Raw genomic sequence first — 17,497 nt, 5'->3', positions numbered from 1 at the left:
TTTTGTCTCACTCTGGGATCATCTTAGGACTTTAACAATAAAGTATATAACATAGTAACACAAATAGCTGTGGATTATTTTTCCATCTACTAATTCTGTTAAGTATTTGCCTACTTTTCATATTAAGATGTTTTATGATAATTTCCACTCCAACGTTGATGCAGAGGAAGTGTTAACGAGAGAAGCAACGATACCACTTTTTTTACAGACTAGTACAAGTACTAACCTTACCTACTGGCTGATAGCAAGTACCAATAAGAGTACTTATGAAATGCCAGAAACCCCTTAGCATGTAGCACAGTTTGGAGTGTTTAGGAGTTAAACTCGTGTGCGACGTCGGCCTAACTCTGCTGGTGATTAGGTTGCTGGTGTTGTACGAACTATCTTCCCCCCTCCTCTTCATATTTTGTTGGAATATTCTTATTAATAGTTAAGAATCTCCAAACCGCGGACATCGCTGGTGCTCTCTTGCGTACCTGCTACTGACAATGGTGATGAATGACATGTAATACTCACCGAGTTGTACACGCCGCACAGTATTGGACCTGATACGGGTACTCCTTTATGAAATAGTGGTTGATACGGGAACAATGACCAGTGTCAAGAGTCTGCTGGTGTACGTGGTCAGAGCTTTTCGAGAGGTATAAAGAGCTAAGAATGTATCTTCTTCATGGAATGGATATATTTTTATCCAAGGTGTAGGCACCATTGGTTCCAGGCCAATAGAGTAGGTAAGATCAGTGATTATAAGTTTTCTGGAGCTATAAAGAGGAGAAAAAAATGTAATATTTTTTATTAAAGTCATTACAACAGTGTACACAAGTAGCCAAAACTGCAGTGTTAAATGATGTAGCAGTAGAACATTATTATATGTAAAACGTTTTCGATTTTATCATAACATATTTTTCTATTCCTGCTACAGCGTTTACCCAAACTTTTGTTAGGAAATGTCTTTTTTTTTCTGTATCTGATGGGAAGACAACCATTATTTAGGATACTGAATAATTCTAACGTAACTTACAACACTGTAGATATATTATGTGTGTTATTGTAGATTGTGCTGCTGGTGCTGTGAGGTTCACTCTGCGTTGTGGTAGTTGGCCGACACATTTGATAACACACCTTCACTGGGTATATTAGCTGCTGTACTGTTAGCACGAAGCACCAGAGAGAGTAAATGTGTTTATAGAGAGAATATTTAATCATATTTACCACACGTTCGCAAAACTTGCTTCTCTCTCACATTTCTAAATTCAACATTTGATTAGTTGGTTTTATGAAAACATGTCGAGTAAACTGGCAGCATGAGTGTGTGTATATTGTACCTAATTATTTTGTGAATTCTATCATGCCCATTGAGCCAACACTATGGTAAAGAACACCTACATAACTGGTGGTAATGGGGAAAACAAACAGATTGAAATAGAGGTCATATCTGCTATGAAATACTTGAGGCTTTAGTTTTCCTCTTCATTTTAATAATTTGATGTAAAACACAAGATAAATGGATCAGACTTGAAGTCAGTTAGGATTTTAAATGCCCACTATGGTTGAAAACTGATCTTCTCTCTCTGGTTTTCCCTTCATTCTTTAACGATCCATTGGTTTGGTCTCCAGAACATGAGCTTTTCAAACTGACTCTCTATAGTGGTCATAAATGTGCAAGTGCAGGTCTTGGAGCTTGTAAACGATGTAATATACCTGCTCAGACACGGTTACTGTCTGCGCTGAGAGGAAGTTATATGAAGGAAACGATCTCCTGCTGCCTCCAACCTTTTCTGTGAACAATCGCTCCGAATGCAGCCATAGTGCGATCACATAATAGTCTTCATTCATTTAATATATCGCAGCAGTCACAGCAGCATGGTAATTACTGCAGGTTGATACTGAATGTCTGATTCACCAAGATCTCAAACACTGAGCTAAATGACATGCTCCCAGAAACAAAAAGCAGTTTCACTTTGCATCCACACATCTTAAACGGGAGTATATACGCAAGTTTTATGCATGTGAGAATGTTGGAATGTTAGCATCCACACAGTAGAGTCGCGGTCAGTACTTTCACATCATAAAGAGTACAGCTCAAGTACTTTTTCATCCAGCTGTCTATAAACATGAATTTAAGGCGAATATGGAGACATCGTACGTGTGAATCTGAATGTGATGTGGTTAGATAGTCTGTGGTGACATGACCGGGACAAAAGACGTCCATGAACCGGTCTGATTATTCCCAACAATGAGAGATATAGAAGATAGGCACCCGTATTGGGTAATACACACTGCCTTTAAATGTGGACACAATTATAAACTGCTTTGAAAGTCACGCCACGTGGTGATTTTTATCTATTTTAAAGGAGCATAAACCCTTCTCAGTACTCTCTGTATGGATGGTACCTGTTCTTCTTACATGCCTCAGTTCAGGTAGGACAGTGGTCACCATCCTCTTTCAAGCCAAGATCACTTTTCATGTCAAACAAAAATCAAAGATCTACCATTTTACCATTTTAGATTTACTTCACAACATTTAGAAACACAGAAATCAATCCATGACTCATTCGGTATTGTTTAATTGCGAGAAACATTTTTAACACACATTTGACAACTGACATGTAAATTAGTGGCAGAGTAGTGAAATGTATTTGCAAATATGAGCCATTGTTGTTTACATTTCAACATTCAAAACTGAATGGCAAGAATGATTCACAGCACAAGACTAATCAACCTGGAGCTCTGCTTTTTTTAGGCGTGTCAAAGTCAGTATGATGTTGTCCCTGCAGCCCATCAGTTAATGCGCTGTCGTTGGGCTCATAGTTGGAGACACCTAATCTCACACAGTCAGACGGGTCCTGTGCTTTATTGTTTTAATGTGTGAAGACGCCACCTCACAGAAATATGTGATGCCAAAATTGGCCCAAATCGTGGCCTTATTTTTCTCCACCAGTTTGGTAAAAAGTTGCTGCTGGACCTTCAGTGCCGTCTTCAGCTCCATGACCTAACTGCTGCCCGAGACGCTTTTAGGGGGTTTTCCTCGCTGAACTTGCCGTGATTTGTGGTGTAGTGACGCTCCAAGTTACCTTACTTTGAGAGAGCAGCTGACCGGTGGCAGATGAGGACTATAAACTTTTTGTTCACATTGGTTAAAGACAAACCTGTTCCCATTCAGAGTGGAAGTGGTACTTTTTTGCCTTTTTTCTGTGTTTGTTCTCCCATCTCGATAGCCAGCCATGAAGAGCACCTCCTTCTTCGTTGGTTGAAATGCTGATAGCCTAAAGGCTGTTAAAATGCCGGTAGCACTTCCGCCTTTTAAACAAGTGAAGAAGAAGCCGTAGCTATGATCCAATCAGAGACTGGAGGCAGAGGTGGCAGATTTGCATATAAACGATGATTCGTCTAAATTTGACTTTGAACTGTGCAAAGATCTACAGGTTGATCGTGATCGACGGGTTGAAGACCACTTGGGTAGGGGGTAAGAATTGACTGGGAGGGATACAAAGCCAGATTTGGCTAGGGGGTAGGGATTGTGTGGAGGGATACGAACCATGGGTCGAGCAGGGGTTGAGACATGCACCATCGGTACGATCCACAACTTTTGCAAGTGAGGCCGCATGAAAACCCGCCCTGCCCCGTTCCTCCCCAGCACAAACAGCATTTGTAGAGCCGCTTCAAAACATGTCAGCAATTAATATCGAGTTTTCATGTCTTTAAACACGCAAAACGTTCAGTGAGTTTGTTTCTACTGTGATCAAAGCCAACGACTTGAAACCTGCACATCAGTTCCTCTAACCGGTAGACTAGATTGCCAGACTAATCCCTCTTCGGTGTTGATGTGCCGATGATGTTGGGAACAAACAGCGTTCCCAACAATCCCTCTTTCCTGGAAAGCCTCTGTGCATAATGATGCTGTTTGAGTGAGACCTTTGTCTTTTGCTGCATCACATTAGAGGCTGAGCGTTTAGGCCTAATCAGCTGGGGAGCAATCTGCATATTTCACACCTCTCTGGTAACTGTTGTTTGGAGTCATACTGCTCCCAGTTCCAGACAAACCGAAACCCAATGCAGTCCCATTTACTTGAGTAGGAACGTGATTGAACACTGAGTGTTGACCATTTTTCTGACAAGTACCCGGGTTCTGTAGCTTCCTGCATTCTTTACATTTGTTCCACTATAGTAAAGGCAAGTTGAAATAAATTGGAGTACATAATGAAATACTTTATCCAAATATACTTATAGATGATACTCATCTGTTCCCGTGGGCTCACCACCTGCAGGAAGGTTCTTAATCGGTGCAATGTGATCTGAGTGACAGTGCTCCGATTGACACCCCCGCGACCAGGAAACGGATAAGCCGGAGAAGATGGATGGATGGATGGATGGATGGATTGATGGATGATACTCGTCTGGTACATTGGTTTATTTTATTGAAAAATAGCTGGTAATATCTACTTTGGTATTTTTACACTTGGCAGCGTCATCCTGAGGGGCGGTTACGATCTGCTTGTGAGTAAGTTTGAATGTATTTTTTACACTAAATCTTACTGACGGCAACTTTTTTTTCAGATCTGCTGGATCAACAGAGCAAAGGTTCTGTTTTATCTCCACTAGCGGAGGCTTGAGGATTCATAACTTTGTCAAAAATTGGGACAGAACAAAAGCAGAGGACTGTGGAGGACACTAACTGCTTCGCTACGGTTTAGTCGTCCTTTCCAGTAGAGGAGGAAACTGGGAGGAGTTTCCTGGACCAAGTGGTCTGAAAACTCATATTTGAAGCCAAAGAATGTTTTTTATATAGCTGACACCATTCAGACATGAGATTATTTTGAACACTCAAGAAGAACCAATGTTGAATTCTCCTTTGGGGTTGTATCCACCTGCACTTTTGTTCCCATCGCTGCCGCCACTGGTGGTCATAAAAGCCCCGTTTACACGACAACAATTTCAAGTAAAAAGTCCAACCTGTTGTTGTGTTTTGGGTGTCTTGTTGCCATGACAACAGGCTCAGAGCCATAGTGTCGTCTTCTGTGTGCATGTGTGTGGTTTCATTCCTTAAAACAAACGACAGCAACCACTAGAGGCTTGATATGCCATCTACATCATTTTCAGTGTTTCTTCTGTTGCTGTATACATCAACATTGTTTTTATGGCATTGCCATGTAAACACAAAACTTGTGAATCAAAAATGCAAAAACTGCGTTTTCACTTGGAACGTTTTGTATCATCAGGGCCAAAGTGTCATTGGTATGTTTTCGCTTTCAATCCTGTAGGAAAGTCTTTTGGGAACTTCTTTTGTAGAAACAACTAAGAAGCAGGCCCAGATCCAACAAAAGGCTTCTTCTGGTTGAAAAAAGACGTACCTGCTCATTCATTTTGGAAACTGTCTTGAGTTTCTGTCACTGACATATTTATTAGCAATAGAGATGTGGTCTGACCCACAGACTCCTGATTCCCATAACCTGGATTGGCTGAATCCATTTCTATTTTGGTAATCAGCTCAAGCACACAATCCACTTACATGGAGGTTACTGTGGTTGGGGGCTCTGCCTTTAAATGACCTGCCGAGAGAGACAGGTGAGGAAAAAACAAAAAAGATGCCCTCTGCAAGACTTTGCACAAACAATTCCAGATTGTTTTCTCCTGCGGGTTTTGCTTTTAATCTGCTACCAACTCGTACACTTTGCATCATATCTGGACGATTAGTATTCAGAACGCTTGCCAGATACACTCGCTGCTAAGTGTTTTATTTTGGTGAGTACATACAGATCTTGTTCTCATGCATCTCATTGTCATGCAGCTGATTATGGGCTGTTGTATAAGGCTCAAGGCTTTTGCATATTTTCATGTTTTTAAAATTTGCTTGAGTCTTTGTGTTGCTGTACCAGAGCAGAAACCACAGTAAGGTTCATCCGGTTTGGGAAATGATATTCCTCAGGATACCAACACGTCTGCAGGGTTTCCAGTGCGCGGTCAAAACTGAGACTAACAATTTTAATGAAAGAATAACCAACTGGTGTGTAGTCAGTTAAAACATATTAATTTTAAACACATGTTACAGAGGCCAGCGGCCTCAGAGCTGCTTACTTGGTCCCATCCGTACCAATAAACCTACACATTTCCATTTTAAAGGATATGAGATGGACAGAAAAGTAACAAACCATCTGCTTAGTTTCGCTGTGAAGTTTATAGTTTCAGTCGTGTGTTTGTTGTTGCTGATCCAGCGTCGGTCCCTTGGATGTTCGTCAGTGTTGAAGGGAGAAAAAAAAAAAACCAACAGACAAGAGAATTTCTAGTCACTTTGGAGGAGCATCTTTCAGCCTTTTAATGGGATTTAGAGCTGTGGGAAAGGAGATGAAGCAGTTATGACTGAATCTATACTTCAGTAAAACTAAATGAAAACATGACAGCTTAGCGTTGGCTTTTCTTTTTTTTTTTTAGATGATGGTAATTATACCAAGAAACACACTAAACAAAAGCCTGGGCTCCAGGCTGTCATAGAAAATGTTTATTGTGACTGAAAGCAATGCGAGTGACATATGAATATATTCATTTTTAGCATTTTCTTTTCCTGAAGTTGGGTTGGTAATTATTCTCGTATAGTTTTCGGGGTGAAAATTTCATGTCTAAACATGTTTAATCTAAGGGTAAATCTCATTATTCCTTATGCTTGGAGCTGTTTTTCTACCAGTGCGATTGAGATTGTAATTACCTACTGTTTATACTACCAGCACTGGTGTATTTCAGTTTTTACTTGAGCACTTAATTCATGGTTATTTTAAAATCTATCCACCAGATTTTTTTGAATCTTTTATGTTGGATTTAAAGTATACGTTGGTCTTGTTTGCAGTGATTTTATTTGTTGGTGCGAGAGCAGCCGACGATGTCCGTCTGTCAATGTGCTATACATAATCATTATTATTTTTTTCTAAAATAAACGCGCATATTCACTTGTTTTTGTTCTGTTTTTCAGTCGTCTACATTAGTGCACTGAAAAGTGCTGTCATTTTTTTGTTTAATAAACCCCCGGGTCAATGGAGTGTTTTTTTCCCTCCAAAGTGTGTTTTATACTCCACTAATGGAACCACACCATTTAGTTTTTTCACAAACTGAGTATTGTTTCCAAACGTTGCTGTTAACGTCTATCTATTAGCACAAGTGCAGAAAAATATTTACTGCGGTGCGCAGTAGCAGCATTTCAGAGAAGAAGTCCATTGGTTTGACGGCGTCGCAAACACTTGGGCAAATGTGCTTCTTAACATAAAACAGCAACTTGGCATCGTTTCTATTGTGATTAGTGGGAGACAAAAATAATTGTTAAAGTAAATCACTAAACAGATGAGAATGTGAACCTTGTGCTTAATTTGCAGTCAGTTTTATCTTTAAAGAAATCTCTACACCGATATTACTGCCTGGAGCAAGCTGCTAGCTGATTAGCATATTAGCTGCTCTGCTGATAGTGAGGCGTCACTTTATTTATATATATATTAGCAAATTTATCACTAAATCAACATGGGCAATGTACACATGGCAGAAAACTAACTGAACTATAATAAATTATGTTTGGTGAGCTGTGCATTCACGCTCCACAAATTTAATTATGAAAGAAAAGATTAATCTTTATTACCGCACAAAAAAAAAATCAATTGACTGAGAGAGAGAACTGTCATTTGTAAGAATAAATCTCAAGGTATAAAGATGTTTATCATAAATATTTAAATAAATTTATACAGAATCATGTTGTTACAAGTGCAGTCCTTAATACCTTCATATCTTTAGTTGCATTTAAGCACAGAAATCACACATGGCCTCGTCGACGATGTTTGAATGAAACCACAACCTTGTTTGTAGAGGTACCTTCTGCTCACATTTCTGCCTCCTGCGCAGATGGTGCTCCTAGCAGTCACATGTAAAAAGAAGAAGAAAAAAAACCCTTCACAATGCTGCATCGGATTTAGCTCGGTGTTCCCCCGCCAAATCGAGCAGAAATCTCAGTTTCCTGTCTTTTCTCCAGCACTTTGAAGGCAGCATCACCTTTACATGGCCTCTGATGGATGGCTGAAAGAAACTGGATCTGTGAAGAAGGGGGGGAAGAAAAAAAAAAAGGACAAGCACTCTGGGAGTTGAACAGCTTCGCATGCCTTTGGCTCAATGGGGCACTCACTGGGACATTTCCTCCGTGGAGTCCTTTGAAAAAGGGCTCACGCTGCAGTTCCAAGCTCAGGGCAGTACAGTGGGTCAACTACCGATAGAGTTACAACCTCTCCTTTGTGGCAGCGACGGACAAATTAGACCTCACAACTGTTTACCCAGTCATAGAGAGACAGCTGGGTCGCTCCGCCCCCCCAAACCTGTCGCCGACTGTCGTTCCTTCAGAGCCATCTGTGAGGAAGAGGCAGGCGCAGTAATCAAATGATTGTTCAACACTTTTACCTCTTTCACTGCTGGAGGGGGCATCGCGTCGGCCCGGGTGCTCCACAACGTCTAGCCTCTTGATGGTGGGAGATAAAATTAGCGTGCGTGCGTGTGCGTGCGTGCGTGCGTGGTTTTAAAGGGCGCCTTGTCTTCTGCTGATGTGATTATTGGCCTCTTTTCAAATCCTTTTTCATTTTTAATGTGCGTTACGCAGGTGCTAAAAGTGCTCACGTTCTTGAATAGAACTGCAGGTACTTGGTTAATAAAGAGTGAATGTTGTGATTCGGCCTCGTTAGTTCAGAAAAAAGCTAATTAGTAAAAACGGCAGGTTCAGAAATTCTACTTCAGTAAAAATACATTTTTATTGTTGAACGATGCCTGTTTAAATTGGTATAGAGCTATACCCACCTATTTTTCAGGCAGCATTGCGTGCATCCACTTCCAAATCCCCCATGCTGCACCGCTCAGCAGTCTATTTCTTCTCATTAATTGATTTCATTGGTTGATGTCTGTGTTTACCGCGCAGCATGAGGGCTGACGAGCCAATCAGAGGCAGAGTAGGGCGGGTCATGACGTAGAGAAGGACCAAGAGCAGAAGTCCCGCCGCTTTAGCCTTCGGTGGCTAGGCTAATTAGCCCTTGGCTAATGAGTAGCCACAAGCAACCGTGATATAAAGTCTTCAGAACAGACATCAATGAGCGCTTTTCTCACTACGTCTTCCTCACGACTCCACGTCGGCCCTCGGGATAGTTTCCAAGTTTTTGTGCTTCCGCTTCTTCTGATTCGCAGAGTTAGCTTTTAGTATTAATAGTTAGTATTGCTGTCGAAAAAATGTCTGTAAAAGTTTTGCAACTGACTGCGACTGTCCCTGCGAACACTCTGTAGGGTGAGTAATGTGTTGCCTTGTTGGTGGAGATCGTCTGCCAAAGCTTAGGTTGGAAGTTTGATCCCTGATCTCGTCCTTTCCATGAGTAGAAGCGTCTTTGGGCAAGAAATCTAACCCCAACATTAATCCTAAAAGTATGTTAGCACTGTGTATAATATTTGTGAGTGTGTGAATGGTTGACTTTGACAGAACATCTAAATCATCCTGAACAACTAAAGAGGCCAAGAGAAACCTTCTGTTTGAGTTTTTACATTCCTGTTCCTGAGTGCAGACGAGGATGTGTTTGTGCTCTGGTCCTCAATGTGAGTTGGTTCAGTTGTTTTCACGCCTACTTTTCTGGTTTTAACGTTGCACCAAGTGCTGCATTGTCTTATTTCCATGACTAATGAGAACAACGATGTGGGAAGTGTCACTTTTGTGTGGCTACAACCAGCTTCTCTCTTTCTAGTACTCAGTGTTTTCCACTCAGATATTTCAATACTATTGCAGAGAGTGATTAAAGCTCCTTTTTTTTTTTTTTTTTATAAAACAGACACATCAATGTTTCATCAAAGTTTTTGATAGATGTGTGTGGATAAAAATATCAAACCAAATACCAATAACACTTGGAATGAAGGTTTGACTTCAGGATTGACGAGTCTGATCGTGTGTTGTGATATAACAAGTTGTGAGAATCAAGAATCCAATGTTTTGATCTGTTGGGATTGTCTGTCACTCATATTTATGGATTTCCCAACATTTCCTACTCATCAGATTTTTTTTTTTTCTACATGCGAACAGGGAGTTTCTGGTTTATCTCAGATGAATGTTTAGTTTTGGCTGATAAAACAGATTCTTATTATTGCTGAAAGTGGTGTATGACCTGTGTTCTCTTACAATAAAATCACTAATCTGGCCTAATTACCAGGGAACAAAATAATAATCATTAATAAACTAGCATTTAAAGCTTTTAACGGCTAAAGTTGGATTAGAATTGGTACTGATACTCATGACCAGATGTACAACTGGAAGATTACATGCTGAGCAGGGATTGATCCAGCAGAATTGATGATGCCATCCCATAATTTCTTCTTAATTTTCCCAACATCTCACTCGATGCCTCGCTCATCGTACTACAGGAGCCTTTTCAGCTCAAATTCAGCTCAAGCCACATCGGTGTTCGATACCCCGACTCACTTCGCTCATACTAAAACAAACCCAACAAAAAATATTCTTCAGGTTTTTAATGTGGTGTACGTTTAGTACGTTTACCTTTTCCAATAACTGATACGTTTTCCTGCAAAGATCTGCAGACATCCTCACGAAAATATCAGTGTTAAGCTCCGAAATCTGTGTGGGCTAATCCAAAATAAGGCTTTGCTTAGATAAATGTATGAAGAGGGTCTCAGTGGGACGCCACTCGGTGCCTCTTGGGCTTTATTTTGTCAGCTGATGCTCGGCAGGACAGAGAATCACCACAGTTCAAGGCGATATTGATCTCCTCGCTCTCACCGCCACTCAGGAGTCTTTTGTGCTCCGGCTAGCTTATCCTCCATGTTCTTTATAGCAGGGAAACACCCGGAGTACAGATGTGAGTGGTTAATTATTCAGCTGCATGTGGGAGCAGCTCAGAACGAGCTGCGAGCGCAAGATGTTCACAAAACTGACAGATTCAGGCTCATTGTCTCTGCCCTTCAGACGAGGACGCCCGTTTGAACCTGTTTGAAATGGGTCTTGTTTAGAAGACCTTCGGTATGCATTTGTTTTTTCTCATAAGATTTGTTTTTCACATTTCAGACACTTCATGTAAATCAGGCCCCGTTTACGCGACAACGTTTCAAGTGAAATGCGTCGTTTTTGTGTTTTTGTTTCCACCAAAACGTTCCTCATCATTCACTGCCGTGTGAGCGAGCCTAAAGCTGTGTGTGCTTGTGCAGAGAGCAACAGTTCAATAAAACAATGCAATAAATCCTGAGTAAATCTCATTTAATAAACACATGAAACACAATAAAAGGTGTACTAAATGATTAAGGTAATACTGAGAATAACCATCGAAATTAACAAACATTGTTGAATACAGCAAAACAGGAGTGACAGTTCTGAAAAACAGGATTGTATAGTATTCCATAAATAAAGTATTACAGATTTTTGAATGTGTTACTTGGTTGTACTGTGGTTTCTGTGGTAGAAAAACACATTTACAACAACCACACACATACAGAGATACACTCCTTTGTACATCTGTTGAACAGGAAGACTAATGTACACACACAGCAGTTTAATATACAAGTCAATTAGACCCGAGTAATGAAATCAATAAATCACATATTATTAACCATTGATTTCTAATATGACTATGAAGTAAAGGAAAAAAGATTATACGCGTTAATAAAGTGTCATTGCTAAAATGATTATATAACCAATGGATAATATAGTATTAAAATAGCTCAAAATGAAAATCGGTGCTGGCTTTTTAAAGGCTTCATGTGTCCGATTGTGTGTTCCCCTGTTTTATTATGGTATTAGTTCACAAAGTTTTGGTTTTTTACGTTGACATTTATCTGATGGCTGTTGCTTTTGCCAAGGTGGTGGTGAAAGATCGTCTAAAAAAAGAAATATGGCTTGACAAACACATTACCTTAAAACTATCAAAGTCATCCGTCCATCTGATTGGTGAAAACATACTGAACATATTCGGACATGAAAACCTGATTTCTTTCAGTTTTGCCAGTATTTTGTAATGTTTACTATGCATGTACACACACACACACACACACACACACACACACACACACACACACACACACACACACACACACACACACACACACACACACACACACACACACACACACACACACACACACACACACACACACACACACACACCAGTTCAATAACACAATAAGACCTGAGTAATAAAATCAATAAATGCTGTTTACTGAAAGGTGAACCTTTAATGTTTAAAATGAAGAAAAGATAAATTATTCTAATAAAACTGCCTTCTTATGAAATTAAACTAGCAACAGAAATAATAAGTAATAATCTGTAATAATCCTTAATTTCAATGCATAAGTAACAAATATGTGTGAAAATGCAGTGCAACATAAACCAAACCTACGTTAATGAGGCAAGACATAACGAAACGTTGTAATATGCGACTGGAGATGTGCATCTACTCTTTTACTACCAATAAAATGATAAAACACACAAACTTCTAGTTAGCTAACCACAGAGCTCTACCAGGTGCATTTCATTACGATGAGCATTGATGTACAGTAAAAAGAAACCCGTGCAGGAACTTATTTATCTGTGATAATGTGTATGATCTGCTGTGGCTCGCCCCCTGTGTTTGACCGTTTTCATTATTAGGCTCATTTCAGGAGCCATAAACATTTTCCCTCACACCCGGTGCTCTCGACATCGAATTAACGAAGTAGTTGGCAGATGAGCAGTAATGGCACAAACACGGCCACACACTCAATATAAATAGCATGTGTTATTCACAAGGACACCGCGGTGCGCGTTACAATGAAGAGTCGCTCGCAACATCAGTTCCATGAAGTGTATAGAAAAGATGTTTTTAAGAGGCCTTTTTTTCACAGTCGCCCACACACATTTAAAAACAAACAAACAAGGAAGCATACGAGTCGATGCTTCACGTTGAGCTTATTTTATTTTTCCTACTGTGACTGCAGTCACATTTGTGATTTTGCATTTAAATATTGCGATTCCATAGGAATATCTTCAGGTACTGCCCCACTTCTGACACTACACGCTGTCGGGAATCTGTATGGGAATGTTTGCTCAGAGATATGACGACCTTTGGGCTGGATGATGTGGGCAAATACCCTCCCCCCCGCCCCAATGAGACAAACACTGCTTCATTCATTCCTGTTTAAGCTGCTCTGTTAATGCAAGATTACCATTGTGCTCCGGAGTTGAAAAGGCACGACTCGGTAAACCAGGCGGGGGTGTGCGGGGCCAAGCTACTCCTTATTTATCGGTGGTGACACTATCAGCAGCGCCTAGTGAAAAGAGAGCCAGTCATTCAGGAACAGTGGGGCCACCTTGGCTGTCAAAGCAGGATTTAGGCTGCATTTCCCATGGTTGCCATGACGACTGTGGGAAGTGATTATGAAGAGAGGGGTTTTGAAAGCGGTGCTGTCACACCAGTGGGTATTACCATAGTGGTGATCATCAGAGAGCTACTGGCTGGTGATCAAACAATCTTTTTTTATTTTTTTTTTTGTGGTGTATCCAGTGAATTGCTGGGCTCTTTGATGGCAGACATGTTATTTCTGTATCTTGACTGTTGGTCTAACTCGTCTCTTTTCTTCTTCTCTTCCCAGGGCAAAATGTGGTTAAATGGGACAGGAACGAGCAGGACGTGAGGATTCTCTAACCCTTGCCCCCGAGTCCCAACCGTCTGAGAGGGTGTCGGACCTCACTGAGGCAATCCTGGGCCGTTGGCACTAAAATGTCCCTAAGTGGTGGCACTGCAGGCGGGAAAGGTGTGGACTCTAATGCGGTGGACACTTACGACAGCGGGGATGAGTGGGATATCGGTGTTGGAAATCTGATCATTGACCTTGACGCTGACTTAGAGAAGGACAAGCTTGAGATGTCTGGCACCAAGGACGGCATGGCGGCACCGCCCAGCGCAGTGGCAGCGTTGCCCGACAACATCCGGTTTGTTAGTCCAGTGTCTGGCTCTCAAGGCAAGGAAAGCAAATCCAAATACAAGCGCAGCAAGAACTCTAAAGACAATAGTAGCAAAGCTTTAGCTGGAGATGGAGGTAAGAAGGAAACTACAGGACGGACTCAAGGCGAGCCGACCGGCGCGGCAGCCGCTGCCGGAAACAATACCACCTCTGGGAAGAACATGGAAAAAGGGGGCAAAGCCTCCAGGGGTGTTCTTGGTGGTAAAAAAGAGAAAGAAGGCCCGGGAGGGAAAAGTAAGAAGGACAAAGCGGATAGCGCCCCGGTTGTGGCCATAGGTGTCGTGGAGAAGGATGTTGTGTCTCAAGCCCAAGTGGCTCTGGGGAATAGTCGTAACGCGTCCTTTGAGAACACGCAATCAACAGACTTGGCAGACACCAATCAAATGGGGAATATTGCACTTGAACCTGTTGGGATAGTACCAGCACTGACCACGAAAACTGAACCGGAGGAGGTGGAGAACGGCAACAGTGAATGCAAGACGCTAAAGAAGGTGAAAAACGAAAAGGTATGTGTAACCCCTTTTTTTAAAACTCTTTCAATGGTGCTTGGACATGTTTCATACTGACGTACAGATCGATATAAAGACATTTAGATTTACTATGCCAAGTATGGCTGTTTGTGAATAGATCTCATTTTAAATAAACACATGATTAAATGTAAGCGATGCTAAGATGGCGGAATAAAAGCCCCGCACATGTTGAAGCTAAAGATCGTTGTGTCAGATGCTGTTTGCTTCAGTATCTATATAATCGTGATCATTAGAAAAAACAAAACACACACATCTCACTCTCCTCTCTTACATTAGAAGCTTTGCCTTAAGTCCAAAGTTCCGGTATTGGCTTGGTATCTTGGTCTGGGACCCGATGGACACCTCATTGGTGTTTGGTGCCGTTTCACATGTTGTCTTGTTGATTCTTTTGGTCTTTGTTAAAAGAAGAGACTCATTCCTGATTCACACGGTTTACAGTCGTTTTGGGGATAATGCTGTTTGTCATTCGACTCTTTATCAACGATACGCTTTTCTTAATCGTGATTCGGTTCTTAAAAACGCCATCCTCTTTACCATGGGCCAAAATTACAGTTACAATTACAATCGTGTTGGGGAATTGGTGCCACTAATTTCCCATAAAGGGCTGAATTAGAATGCTTGTATTTGTTCATTTCGACCATGAAATGTATTTAGTGGTACAATATTTAAGGAACAGTTGCGACTGACATTGGTTTCATATGTGATTATTTGACCTACTTCTTTGCTTGACCGATTTGAAAACTATCACAAAAATACAGATGAGGGGCTGCATGTCGGCCTTTATGAATCTGTTGATTCTTCTGAGTAGATATTTTAATCTTGTTTTGATGATCTAATATGACTTAATCTAAGCTAATATCAATCTGTTTTTTCTCTCTCTATTTTTCCACAATGTGGAGATCCTTGACTTTAATCTAGTGCAGATGAATCACATTTAAACGATTCAACACTTAGTGAGAATTTCAAGCAACGTTTTGATAATAATCCATAATATTTGATGAGGATATTTACTAGGTTGTCGGTTGTGCTGAAGCTTGGATGGTTACAAGTTTAGAATTTTCGAGTTAACAACATTCAGATTGCAACAAGCAACATGGCCGCCTCCGGGAGGCTTTATTACAGCTGTCAACAATTACTACCTGCATCTGGCAGCGCTCTCAAACCTCCCACTTTTCCAGTGGGAAACTCCCAGTTTGACCTGGTTTTTACCACAATGATGTGGGACTTTTCCCATTTGCCACTTAATGATGAATTCTCCCTCAATTTAGTAACCATTTGTGTTAAAATCCTCAGTTTGAGAGTTTATTTAAAACTTGACGCGTATTTAAAGTGTCACATTTTATGTACTTTTTGATACATTGGTAGTTTTTGTCGCTAAACTAACTGCTAATGCTAATAAGATCAAAACACAAAGTTTGTCACTTTAAAACTTTTCTGTTCCGCCTGGACTTTAAATAAACACTGCCAGAATCCTCATTTTATGATCTTGTACCCATCTGAAGAGTCGATGTGTGTTAAAATGATTGTGATATTAAACGACTCAATATGGCACGTCGCTCGCCTGCAGCTTCATAAATTGCATTTTTATCATTTAGCAAGGTTATTTTTGGGTAAAGTGTTTGCTGAATTGAACAGTTAGAAGCTTTAATATGTGTATTAGCAGGAAGAACTCTCGTGACCTTTCCAGAAGCCTGTGAAAATGGTGCTTGTGATTTTCTTGATGGTGAACGTGAATCGATACAGCGAACGCTGAAACTGAGCCGGTGATGAGCCTGTTGCTTACAACACGCTCGGAGAAGCTCTGCATTCCCCGAGGCGGTCCGACATGTGACACATAAAAAAAAAGAAAAAGAAAGACCCACCCACCGCTGGACCCCCCCCCAACCCCCCCCCCACCCCTTTTTATTGCCACACGATGAATAAGGGCACCCTTGACGAATACGATGCCGAGACCGGCTACAGGAAATGGCTCAAAGTGCTTGATGTCCTTTTCCTTCCTCTAGCAACACAGCCTCCATTGGCCAATGAAAGAATGCACGGCTCGCCTCGCGTTCCAAACATTTCATATGCTGCATTAAAAATGAATACCAGCAAAGATCAGCAGCAATTAAGCACGGAGGTGTTTTGCATGACAAACGAGGATCTAATAGAGACTGTCAGCCGTCTGCATGGCGCCTGTGAAGTTAATGTCAAACCTTTTTCTTTCTTTCCCTTTCTTCTTTTTTGCTTCATACAATTTCAACGCTGATATTGTGGTGGAAGAACAATATAAAGATCCGTGTAGCTATTCACCCACACTTATCTTGTTGACTCATAGAGTTGATCTATCACTGCGTCTATTGTACGCCTCATAGCAGCCCTTTCAGGCTATAAAAGACAGTGGAGCAGGGAGGTGCTGAGGACCGTTTTTGTCTGTCATCGTGTTCCTTTCTTAATCCCACAAGCCCCGGCAATGCCTGGTGGAGCAGTGTGAGTGTGTGGGGGAGGGAGCCGGTGCAAAGCACGCCTTCCTCCTCTTCTTTCTTTTTTTTTTTTTTTTTTTTCCTCCCCCTGCTGCTCTCAAAGTGGCGAGGAGGGGGATGGGCTGCGAGGAAGCCTGTTTGATTCCTTAAATCCAGGACACCCAGTCACGAGCACACACCGCACAGCCTTCTGCTGCCAGTGGACGATTCAGGAAACGTCTTTGTAATCATAACGTATTAGGAATAAAAAGCCTTTTTCTCCCCCCCCTTTTTTTTTTGTTTGTTTTTTCCGCAGCATGAATTGGTTGACGGCAGTGAATAAAGCGGAAGGGGTCACAACCGCTTTCAAACAGTGAGCGGGTGAAATGTATCCTGGAAACATGATGGGGTGTAAAGAGGAGGCGATTACTCCGCCGCATACATAAAATACAGCCTGAAGTGCAGTTTTCAGCTGGAAACCTTCATTAATGGAGGTGGAAAATAACCCCATCACAACACAAATCCATATATGTA

The 17,497-nt window shown here is 41.2% G+C and overlaps 1 protein-coding gene across 2 annotated transcripts in view; it reads left to right on the top strand.

The window, feature by feature from the left end:
• The window catches only part of znf609b (zinc finger protein 609b), a 108,489-nt gene that overhangs the window by 27,321 nt on the left and 63,671 nt on the right, over positions 1–17,497 (top strand). For both annotated transcript variants that reach the window (XM_080493579.1, XM_080493580.1), the window contains exon 2: positions 13,621–14,498. In XM_080493579.1, the coding sequence (XP_080349705.1) occupies positions 13,749–14,498 (750 nt within the window). In that variant the 5' untranslated portion in view covers positions 13,621–13,748. The remainder of the gene's footprint in view (positions 1–13,620; positions 14,499–17,497) is intronic.

This window comes from Lipophrys pholis (assembly GCF_963383615.2).
Source record: "Lipophrys pholis genome assembly, chromosome: 2".
In the NCBI taxonomy this organism is placed as follows: domain Eukaryota; kingdom Metazoa; phylum Chordata; class Actinopteri; order Blenniiformes; family Blenniidae; genus Lipophrys; species Lipophrys pholis.
The sequence above is the reverse complement of the archived record's forward strand: the minus strand, read 5'-3'. Positions and strand labels throughout refer to the sequence as shown.